The 11,950-nt window shown below is 37.6% G+C and overlaps 1 protein-coding gene across 1 annotated transcript in view; it reads left to right on the top strand.

Annotated features, from left to right (window-relative positions):
• The first annotated feature begins 1,732 nt into the window (after nucleotides 1–1,732).
• CFTR (CF transmembrane conductance regulator) overlaps nucleotides 1,733–11,950 on the top strand; it is a 218,658-nt gene continuing 208,440 nt past the window's right edge. The window contains exon 1 of the mRNA XM_027765925.1: nucleotides 1,733–1,883. Within this exon, the coding sequence (XP_027621726.1) occupies nucleotides 1,831–1,883 (53 nt within the window). The 5' untranslated portion in view covers nucleotides 1,733–1,830. The remainder of the gene's footprint in view (nucleotides 1,884–11,950) is intronic.

Raw genomic sequence — 11,950 nt, 5'->3', positions numbered from 1 at the left:
CTGCTAGATCCGGGACTTGAACTGTGCCAACCATGCGGGAATCCAGCACCTTTAACGGCCACCACACTACCTGCTGGCCCCTCAAAGTTAATTTGAAATGTACGTTACATCATTATTGACTATAGGCATCCTGCTGTGCAGTAGATCTGAAAAACTATTCCTCTTATCTATCTGAAATGTTGTACACTACGATCGACAACCTTTAGCATACATCATAGTCGGTAAACTACAGATTTAAAATCAAATACACATGATTTTAAGTTGTAGATCTATCTCTCACACTTTTCAGATATGTAATATTCAGAGAAAGTTCTTAACTTTTTTGCCTTATTTTATTATCTGGAAATTCGGTATACTAATAATATTACCTACTAGAATGATTAACAGAGACTGAGATGGGGATGGAGGAGGAGGAATGGTTGTTGAAATGCACGTTTTATTTCTTCCTGTATTTCAGTGATCACAAGTCAAGCATAAGATAATTTACAAGTAAACACCCTCACAGTATGTGTGGTGGCCATGAAGTAAGAAAGTCCAATTTTTTTACTTTCTTTTGCCTTCAATTCCAGCTCAGTGTGCTCATGGCTTTACACAATAGGGTCAAAGAACAAAGCGTGGCCCTTTAAAAACCATCAGCCGGGCACACAATTCTCACACCAAAAGCTCGGAAGGAAGGCGCCCACGCCTGGGAAAGTCTAGATGCCCTCAGAGTTGAAGATGGCGTTTTTCTGAGTCATAGCAAACTTACCGCGCTACCTTCGCTTCAACTGTTTGGATTCCTTTCGGTGTATTAGTCAAGATGTTTTGCTGACAGACACAGGGAAATCTATAGGAGGCGGGTTAGTTTACACACTGTCCACTCGTCGTTGTCACTACGCACACACACACACAATCCTTCCTTAAAAACGCAAGCTAGACTGGAAATTTTAGACAATGAACAAATCTTGACCGAGTAATGGACAAAGCAATCTCCCCTTATCTCCTTATAGGTTTTACTTTTCTTTCTTTCTTTTTTTTTTTTTTCTTTAATAAGTACGTTTCGTAAGGTGTCTGTGCCACCCTGGGAACTCACCTAAGCCTGAAGCTTAAAAAGCTTGGTTCTTGCCTCTGACACGCAAAGGAAGCGCTGGGGTGAACACATCAGCCTACCGCGGAACTTCCCGGCTCTCTAAGGCTATGTTTTTAATACGAGAGAATACTTTCGTTTGCTTTTCCAAATGCACCCTGCCAGCGTAACTCGAATCCCGCTAGGATCTCGGGAAAAAGAAGGTCGACTGCGGGAAGCTGGCGGCAGCGGTTCCTGGGTCCGGCGGAACGCGGGGGTCCAGGAGGTCCCTGATGACTGGTTCTGCGGCTGTGCCTGTGGCACCTGTTCTCGGGCGTCGGACACTGTACCGGGATAGCCGCTGCGGCTGTCCCCGTCCTACGGGCTAGGCTGGGGCTGGACGGTATGGTCACCACCGGGAAGGAGCGCGCGAGTCAGAATCCGAAAGGGAGGCGCGGGGCAGCGAGGGAGGGGAGGCGAGAAGGAAGGAGCGCTCAAGGTGCGGGCGGGGGTGCGGAGTGGGTGGAGAAAGCTGCTGGAGCAAATTTGAGGCCGGACTTAGCAGAGCTGGCTTTTAACCTGGGCAGTGGAGGAGGGAGAAGGAGCAAAAAAAAAAAAAAAAAAGAAAAAGAAAAAAAAAAGGGGTGTGTGGGGTTAGGGTGGGTGGGCAGGGTTGGAAGCAAATGACATCACAGCAGGTCAGAGAAAAAGGGGTAAGCGGCAGGCTGCGGAGGAGTAGGGCGTTTGGCATTAGGAACTCAAGCCCAGCCTGCCTCGGAGAGACCATGCAGAGGTCGCCACTAGAAAGGGCCAGCGTCATCTCCAAACTTTTTTTCAGGTGAGAGGGTGCACAGCCAAGCTTTGGAAGGACACGTGCCTACAGAAGAGAAGGGCGTGTGTATGGGCTGGGTTTGGGGGGAAAGTATAGTTTTATGAGATGTGCTAGCATTTATTGTTTTGAAAGGAAATGTGTTTTTTTTTATGGAATAAAATAGAAAATATTAAAGAAGAGATAAAAGAATAGACTGAATCTGATTGTATAGAGAGCCAAATATACTTGCAAAAACGAAGGTCAGACTTTGAAGACACAAATACGCTACAGTGCAATTGTTTTTGTTTATTTTAAAAAGAAATTTATAAATTATGAACTTGTTAATAACAAATATTAAAGTTTTGTTCATTGTCCCCCCCCACCCCCACACACACATCATGCTCAGAAATTTGTATATCTTGGCACATACTACAGTTGACATGCCTGCATGAAGTAGGTGCTCAGAAGACATTTGTGCAACTGAATTTTGGGAAAAATAATTGGGGAGAGGGAGGATGGGAATTATGTGCTTAAATTAAGTTTTTATTGTTACAATACTGAGTAAATATAAGTACATGCCTCCATTCCATTATTCTTCCTCTTAAGAAGGAAAGCAAGTCTAATGAAATATTTATCTGTAAAAGAAAAAAGTGTATTCAACAAGTTATAAATTTTAACAGTCACGGGACTAGATTTTAAAGTTATATCCAACTGACATTTAATGAATTGTACTTTTATCCTGTCTTGCATGTGATGAGCCATAAAAGCTTTCAAACTTCATCTAATGAGATTTTTTAAAAAATAGAGTCTAAGTTCAAAGTCTTAGACAAAGTGTAATTAGATGTAGCACTTCACATTTGAAGTGTTCTTTGGATAGGGCATCCGCTTTGTTCCTGTTATTATACTTGTGTGGATGAATGAATAGGTACAGGTCTCTCATGGGACCTTACTTGACTCATAATTCTTCAGTGAATCAGCATGCTGAAGTATCAGAAAAGTCAAATACATTATAAATATGCTCATATGTGTGTGGGGGGAGAGGGATCTGCCTTTCACATCTTTCTCATGTTTAGTTTTCTGCATGTGCAATAATCCTGGAACTCAGGCGCTAACCAGAGGCCATTGGCCATTGAAAGAGAGCGCCTCCCTGTGGATGGGAGGGAAGGACTTTACTCTTTGGAATCATCTTTTGTGTTGATATTTGCAGCACCTTTTCTTATTCCATCTACAAAAATGCTTTATCTTTTCAATTTTCCAGTTACTTATAAAAGTCGGAAGGCTAATTGACATAAATTAGAGACTTCTCAAGGGAGCACTTTGAGGAACCTAAATGCCAGTCAGTCTAAAAATGCAATTTTTAGGAGAATGAATATCCCATGGCTACTTCTCAGTATTAAGAAACTTTAAAATAGCCCATTGTTGACCTCTCAGAATGTTTTGTTCTTTTTAATTTTCTTCTACAGATCACCTGAGACATTTTAGTGTAGTTAGAGAAATGCTCTCAAGTTGAGTGCAAAGAAAACGTATTAGAGTGGCTACTAAATTTGTTAAGAGCATACTCATTCTTGTTCTCCAAACTATTTCATAATAAGTTGCTCTAAGAATAGGTATGTTTTTTAAAAGTTAAGTTTCTACTATTTATAGGACTGACAGTCACTTGAAGTACCAGTGTTTAAAAACTTCCTTTAGGATTATAGTTCTGAAAGTCTAAAAACTTACTTTCTGCATCGGGTTAGACATTATTGCTTAGTGGTCAAGGGCATTCAAATTGCATTTAAAATGTTTTAATTCAAATCCCAAATCTACTGCTCAGTAGCTGTGCGACCTTAGGCAAGTCCCATAACATCTCTTTGTGTGACTTGACCTTTAAAAGTTGGAGACTAATAGGATCTATGTCACAGCAGTTAATCAGCTGAAAAAATGCACACAGAGTGTTTAGGACAGTAACTATAACATACTATTATTATTACCAATTACCATATTTTGACTTTTTTAACAGTAGCACATACCTTATTTACATAAGATGCTTCATTCATCTTTTTAAAATACTTTCTATCAGTCTGAATATGCAATGAATAATCATTTATTAGATTTTTAATTAAGGGAAAATCTTGTCTAACATGACCTTACCCAACAGATAGGAAAAGAATCATGTGCTTATATTACATATGGTTAAATGCCTTGAAATTTAACTTTCTGAAGTTGACCTCTTCAGTTTCAGAGTCATAAAACAGTAAAACTGTTACCTAGGCTATGGATTAAATATCCCTTTCATTGTCTAGATTTTGTCATTGGAAAACCAAAAATGTTTGGAGAAAATTTAAGTATTTTCTTAATTTTGCATGAATACATGCATTGGGTACAAAATTTGAAAGATATTTGGTTTGTTAAAATGCTTATTACGATAATTCTTTTAAAAGTTCATGGAAAATGTACAAAAATCTATGCATGGATTTAAAATTTTTTTGAGAGATTTTTCTATAGGGTGTGTGCTCTTGCTGGAGAGACAGAGAAAGAGAGACAGAAAGCAAGAAATCACCCTCCAAGAGGGTTAGCCATGCCCTAATCCCTTTTCCTCTATTCTTCCCTCAGGATTTTTCGTGTGCACATGCACCTGGCAAGAGTTTCAAGCCCCTGGGTCCAGGACTGGAACCTTGGTTAACTATGTGGGAGTCCAGTTATTTAATCACGCCACCTGCTGGTTCCCCCCAGTTTTTTGCACCAAAAATAAACTTACGCTTTAATTCAATTTTCCTTGAACTTTTGAAGTTAAATATGTGTATAGTTATTCTATATAATAAACATAATCTGAAAAAGAACTTTACCTCAAAAAATTCAGATAGTTTATAAATATCATAGAAAATAGGTATGTTAACTCAAAGCTTTTTTTTTTTTTTTTTGGCCAGAGGGCATGTGTGCTTGCTGGAGAGAGACAGAGAGAAGGAAAGCGAGAAAGCATTCCCCCACTGGGGATGGCCATGCTGCGATCCCTCCTCCTCCATTCTCCTCTGGAGATTCTAGCAAGCCTGCATACAGGCCCAGCATGTTTTTCAGGCTTGTGGGTTCTAGACTCCAACTACACAATCAGTCATGTGGGATCCACACACCTTACCCACCATGCCAACAGCTGGCCCCGGTTGAAGCTATTACTAAAGCAGCCTTTATGAAATAGGAAGATATTTTTAAACTAGAGGTGATATATATGCATAGAGTTTATGATTCATGTACCATGGGATTGATTTACAAATGTTTACCATAGAAAAATTATGCTGTTTCCTTTGGAGTAATTTTTCAAGTTTACATTTTCTTATAACTTTTTAACTTTTCTTTATTCCTTATAGAACACATGTGTTCAAGTGAGAGTGAGAGAGAAAGAGAGATGAGCACCCTTCACAGGCTCTAGTCATGCCATGATCCTCTAGCCCATGAGTTCCTGGGCACTCGTATGCACCCAGTGTATTTTGGGCTGATCAGGCCATGGACTTGAACTTCAGTTGCCATGTGAGATTGACTTCTCTCATCAGCTTCTCTTGAGTACTGCATTAACCATTGCACCATGGAGCCAGCCCATATTTCTCATTACTTTTAAGGTAGTTGTAGTTTCTTCTTCTCTGTTCTCCCATTCTGTTTGATTGTTACATTATGTAGCAAACTGTGTCAGATGATGTTATTTGAATTTTGGTCATGGTATCTATCTCAGAAGTCTAGGTCTATACTCATGGAAATGTGGGAACCCCATCAGATCCTTATACACTGCCAAATCTCTGGATATAAACTGGTATAGACTGGATAGAGTGCCGTAAACTGCAGATAAGTCTCAAGACCAAAGAGTCAAACAATGTTAGCATCTAAGCTGGAAATTCAGCAGATAATTGCATACTCTAAGTCTCAGGATAATAGTAAGATGATTTAAGACCATTTTAAAAAATAGACCATAGTTTATTTTTATATCCATCATGCCATGAATTCACGGGGAATAGGTTTGAGAAGTTCAGACTCCTTTCCATTGGTTCTCACAAAGTGTGCTTCTGTAGGTGGAGCAAGCCGGTGCTTCCGTTGAACCCAGGTACCTTTCTCTTTGGTTTCCTTCTTTTGCTGGTCATTGCTTTCCTTTTAGGAAGCTATCTCTGCTCTTAATGCTTAATATGCTCAATATGCACATTAATTTTCTTGGCAAGCAAATTGCCTTTAACTTGTTTGTTTACAGCAATGCCAGCAGCATGAGGGGTAACATTGTAGACTCTTCCAGTTTTGCCATGGTAACATTTGTGGGGCATTCCTTTTTGGACAGTACCCATTCCCTTGGTGTCTACAATATCACCTTTCTTGTAGAGTCCCTTGTATGTTGCCAAAGGAACCACTCTTTTCTAAAAGGCCTAGAGAATATATATTGGGTGGCTCTCCTCGTTCCCTTTGTTTTCCCTTTGTGTTGTCATTTTGGTGAATTACTAGAAGGTGGCGGTTCACTTTTAAAGTTATTTAACACAAAATAATGAGATTTTTAAATGCTAGAATTTATACGCCAGAATTGATCTGGTGGCTCAAAATGGCTACCAATGAATAACACACTCTTATTTTAGCATTCTAACTTTGATCAAAATATTTTTTGGATTTCTAATTATGGAATTACAATTAAAAATAGCATATGGATTTCTTCTCTATAAATTTCTTCTGTATGTGCAGCTTCACTTTTTAAAATAATTATTTCATTTAACTTTATTTATTTAGTTTGTTAGTTATTTTAATTTTACCAGCATGTGTGTGTGTGAGAGAGAAAGAGAGAGAGAGAGAGAGAGAGAGAGAGAGAGAGAGAGAGAGAGAGAGAGAGAGAAAGTGAGAAAGCAAGCCATCAGGTCTGGGACTTGAACCACAGTTAGTCATGTGGGAGTCCAGTGCCCTTAACCACCACCCCACCTGCCGGTCCCTGTATATGTAGCTTTATTACTTTACAGACATTATTTTATAGTCAAAACTTACTTTAGATTAAGTCATATTACCCAAGATGGTCACTTGGATTTGCTTCCAAATGACTTTTGACTTTATCTGAATATCAAATCTATCCTGAAGGTATACAGATTTTTCATTACTAATTTGCCTTGTTAACAGCCAAGTGCTACTGTAATATTATTTTAAAAGATGCATTGCATACTTTGAAGACAATGCCTAAAGGAGAGAAATATAAATGCTTTGAATAGTAAAAGCATAATTTTGAGAAATATATAATGAAAGAGCCATAAGGACAACAATTTTGAAGAGGACCATATTTATTTGGTTATGTAAATTATGACATTATTTAAAAATCCATCACAATGATTTTATATTTCATTTACATGTTTGCAGTGCATGAGAAAAGCTAAAATTGTGTCTGAACCATAAATTTCTTGCAGTCTAGTGTGGCTGTTCATAAAATGTTACAAAAGAGATCAATTAGCTACTCAAACAAGAGTCTAGTCTCATCCTGTCTATGCATGCGCACTGTCTCAGGTTTGTTTCTCAGATAAGGCTACCAAGAAAGAAATAGAGGCATGAAACAGAAGCCAATATGAGATGAACAATTCAAATTATTACCCACTTAACTCTGTTGAAATATTTTTAAATACTTATAACATGGAACATATGGCAAAGTTTTAATATTCAATTTCTTGCTAAAGAGAAGTGGAATCTTTTTTTTTTAAACTGCTTCATCAATATTTTATGTTTGAGGTGACAATCAAAATATTCCTCAGAGCCAGCTGATACACTAGGGAAATCATGGTTTTCCAGTTTTTCATTTATGTTTCATGGTAGGAAGTAGACTATATTATGATAATAGTCAATATATAAATGTTGAGACTTTTTTAAAAGGTCCTTGAAGGAATACTACTATAAAATAGTATTAGTGTTGTTTCACAAGAACCTTTGATTTCGGTGTGATTGAGTTACAATATAAGTATGTGGGTTTTCAAAACCATCAGAGATGGGTATTAACTACTTAATATGAAGTTATATGTTGTTCATCAAAACTTTATAAACCTCTCTTACCCAGCAGCAATGTGGGCAATTTTAATCCCACTGATTCCTGACCCATCTTTGTAGAGTATTTCCTTGGAGCAAAATCCCTGTGATGCAATGAGGTCAGGAGAAAACTGACTATGAAGTCTGGTTGTTTGGGGAAAAGGATTAATTTATAAATATATCAGTTGCATTATTATAGAGCAAAACATTAGCTCAGTTACTTCTCTTACCATGTAGTTGTTTCAATGTGAAATTAGCATTACAGAGTAGCTTTACTATGTAGCTTTGTGTCAGCAAAGATTAGAATTCTTTTAGCAAGAAGCTTATAAAAATTCAATTTGCTATTAGATTTCTTGATGTAGAGAATTCACATTCCTATAGATTGCTGAAAGATCTGATTTTCACAGCTGTATCCAAGTGGCAAGGCTTGTCTGATTTGCTGTTTTCTGTATAGCTCCACTAATTTATTACTGTCTTTTGATAGCATTCAGCATTTCAAATCATAAAACCCTGGGCCAGCAGGTGGCATGGTGGTTAAGGAGCTGGTCTTTCACATAGCCAACCACATTTTGAGTCCTGGACCTGTAGTCTTGAAAATCACTCTGGGTGTGTGCACATGCATGCCAAAATCCCAAGAGGAAAATGGAAGAGAAGGAATTGTGGCATGGCTATCCACTGGGGGTGGGGGGAGGGGGGGAGATTTCACACTTTCCATGTCATGGGCTCTGTTTCTCTCCAGCAACAGTAATGTTCTATGGTAAAAATCTAAACAAACAAACAAATAAAAAAACACAAGTGGTGAAACCCTGAATGTCAGGGCCTTATCTAACTTGTTTGGCGGTTTTCAGACCATTTCAAGACTCCTGAATGAATGATTTAATAAGTATTTCTTGTTGATGAGGCAGATTCCATGTAACCCTGGAGACCTATGTACATTGTAGACTGATGACATTGAACAGTCAGTTCTGCAGTGGCAGCGGCATTTTTCCAGTAAAAAGGGGTCAAAGCAAGCAGGACTTATGGCAAATTTGTAATACTTAGAACAATCATTCGTTCAAATTTTCCTGTGTCCCTTATGACTTTGCCTTAGTGGTGCAATTTGCATTTTAATTCTTTGCTTATAGGGTAAGAATGATTTGAAGGTTTTTACTAAACTTTTAGGATTATTAGGACTCTTAGCCCAAAAGCCATATTCTACATGGTCAGAGAGAATTCTCTCATACATTGCTCCAGGAGGCAAGTTGGAGCAGTACTTTCTTTGTAGATCATGATGCTGGGCAGCTTAGACGGTTCCTCATTCATTTATTCAATACCTTCTGTATTCCACGCAGGGAATTTAGAGGATAGAAGAAGATAAGAAAGAGATTGCTACTACCTTCATGGATTGAATTCTCTGAATCTTAGGATCTCAAAGATTCATAGAATCATACAACAGAAATGACTAATCTTGTCTACAGCTGGGCTAGGAAGGCTTGCTGGAGAAAGTGTCTCTTGATTTGACACCTAAAGGAAATTATTCAGTAGGAGTTATCCAGGCAGAGGGCATGATGAGTTGGGAAAATTTCAACACAGGAACAATAAATAATGTATAGGCCTGGCAGGAAGAGTAAGCATGGCACCTTCAAAGAATTCAGAGCAGCTCCCTGTGACTAGAATTTAAGAGATGTGACAGAGAACTATGAGTGTTGGGTCTGGAAACTCCAACCAAGAACCATATCACAAGGCATTTGGTAAGGTTTGTTTGGGCCTTAGCATATAGAAACACAAAGCACAGATTTTAAGCAGGAAAGTGACATGACAGTTCAGGGGCTGTTGCAGTTTTGCAAAAGAAATATAAGAATCTCAGCAGGGATAAAGAGAAAAAAGATGAACTTGAAAGACACATAGGTTGTGAAATCAACAGGTATGGGAATTGACTAGAGTTAGAAGGTGGGGAGAAAAAAGAATGAAGACAAACATCTAGATTTGCCAGTCTGGGTAATAGCTGCTTACTGAGTGAGGAATACCATTGAATCCCCTATACAGACCTTTTACTTTAAAATGAACAAGGAAATGATACCTCTGGTTCAAGTCCAGGTAATATGGTTGTTTGGAAATATATTAAAGTAATTTAGAACTTAATCTTAGGTAAGAAATATTAAGATGTCTGAGGTGACAGTCAGAATTACAATACTTCCTTCACACTGTTCCAGTAAAGACCAGGGTGGCATCTAGGGAAGTACTTAAAGTGTCCACTTGGTTGACATTATTGTGGCACAGTGTGACCTGAGTGTGTCAGGAACAAGCAGCTGTATTCTGGGGACAGCATTAGTTAAATTCCACTTATAAATTCTACTTAGAACCCTCCTATCCTCCTCTCCCCAGCCCGCTAACTAATGTCTGAAGCTCTCTGTCCCCCACCCAAATCTCTCCAATAACTTCACTCTTTAAGCAGTGTTTTTTTTTTAAACTACATGGTTCATAATACATCTGAGAGATCATGAAAATTCAAGACAGTCTGAAAATCTGCTCAGGGTTTAACATATTGTCTTTAGTGATTGAATAACTACAAACCTACTATCATAAAAGTTTTTAGATGTTATAAAAGGTTCTTAAAATTTTGAAAAGTTTGTGTATCACTTTTCATGTTAAAATCCTAAGCCTTGTTAAACATGCAGCTCTTCTTAGCACTGTCCCCAGAGGTATAGCTGTCTCCCACTCAACTTCATATCCCCAGATGTCTTATGAACACTAAGAACCTCCAAAAGGGATCCTAAAATTTCTTCCGGTCCTAGTCAGACAAATATGAAAAGGCATAATTGAAAGAATCCTAGAGGTGCTGACAGCTGTGTTTAGAGAAGATTCACTGGCCAGGCATTACAGTTGAGCACTGATTAAGGGAATGACAAAACGATGAGGTCTGTAGGCCAGAATTAGCCACTACAGTTTTAGAACCATCTATATAGTGGAGAAGCTGTATAGGAAGTTCCCCTTGCCCATTTTATTTATTTCAAACATCTCTATGAATTCCAGAAAATAAGACAACAACAATAACAGCAACACAAAAGTATTGCCTTTCTCAACAAAAACCAACTGCTCCACTTTTTCTATAAAGGTCCAGATAGTAAATATTTTCAACTTTATGAGCCACATGGTTTCTGCCTGTAATTACAGTGAGAAAAAAGCCACAGACAATAGGCAAGCATAGGAGTATGGCTGTCTTCCAATAAAACTTTATTTATAGACATTAAAAATGGAATTTTATGTAACTTTCTTATGTCACCAAGTATTCTTCTTGAAATTCTATTACAATGAGTTTCAAAATTACACAGCTTTAAAATCCTGAATTTAAAATAAAGATCCTGAAATTTAAAAAAATACTCATGTAATTAACATTATTTTATTCAGTAACTGAATAATTTTCAAAGAAAATGAAAGACATGCCAACTAGATTTTTCAGAAGAAAATGTTGGTATAACAGTTACATAATTTTACTGAATAGTTTTTGAGTTATAGGAATCTGTTGACAATTTCTAATTTAGCTCTGTTTTTGTTTGTTTGTTTGTTTGTTTGCATATGTATTTTTGATGTATTCTTCAAAGCAGAGTTTCTATCTTACCTATCTTTCGGTACCCAATACCTGTCCGAGTTTCTGGTACAAATAGACTTTCAGATATACTTATTGAATTGAATAAAACTGGACTAATTCAGTTTATAGCTCTGTTTATGATGTTTATTGAAATATAAAAGTTTACTTATGAGTATGGATTTTAAATATCTGTTGACCATTTTTTATGTTCTGTGGAAAAATGTCTGTTTGATTCTCTGCCCATTTTTAAACTGAGTTATTTTATTTTGCTATTGAGTTATGAGAGTTTCTTAGATGTTTTGGGTATTCATCCTTATCAGATGTGTGTCAGACACAGAAAGGAAAATACTGTATGATCTCCCTTATATGTGGAATCTTTACTTGTATGGAACTGCAGAAGAAACGGTGAGATGTGTGTCAAAGGGTACAAGCCTGCAATTACGTGGCATGAATAAGTCTAAACAGCTAATGTACAGCATGAGGACTGTAGTTAATAATATTGTAGTGTGTATGTATGTATATATGTATATAT

Source organism: Tupaia chinensis, unplaced genomic scaffold (genome assembly GCF_000334495.1).
Source record: "Tupaia chinensis unplaced genomic scaffold, TupChi_1.0 Scaffold139935_1, whole genome shotgun sequence".
Lineage (NCBI taxonomy): Eukaryota > Metazoa > Chordata > Mammalia > Scandentia > Tupaiidae > Tupaia > Tupaia belangeri.
The sequence above is the reverse complement of the archived record's forward strand: the minus strand, read 5'-3'. Positions and strand labels throughout refer to the sequence as shown.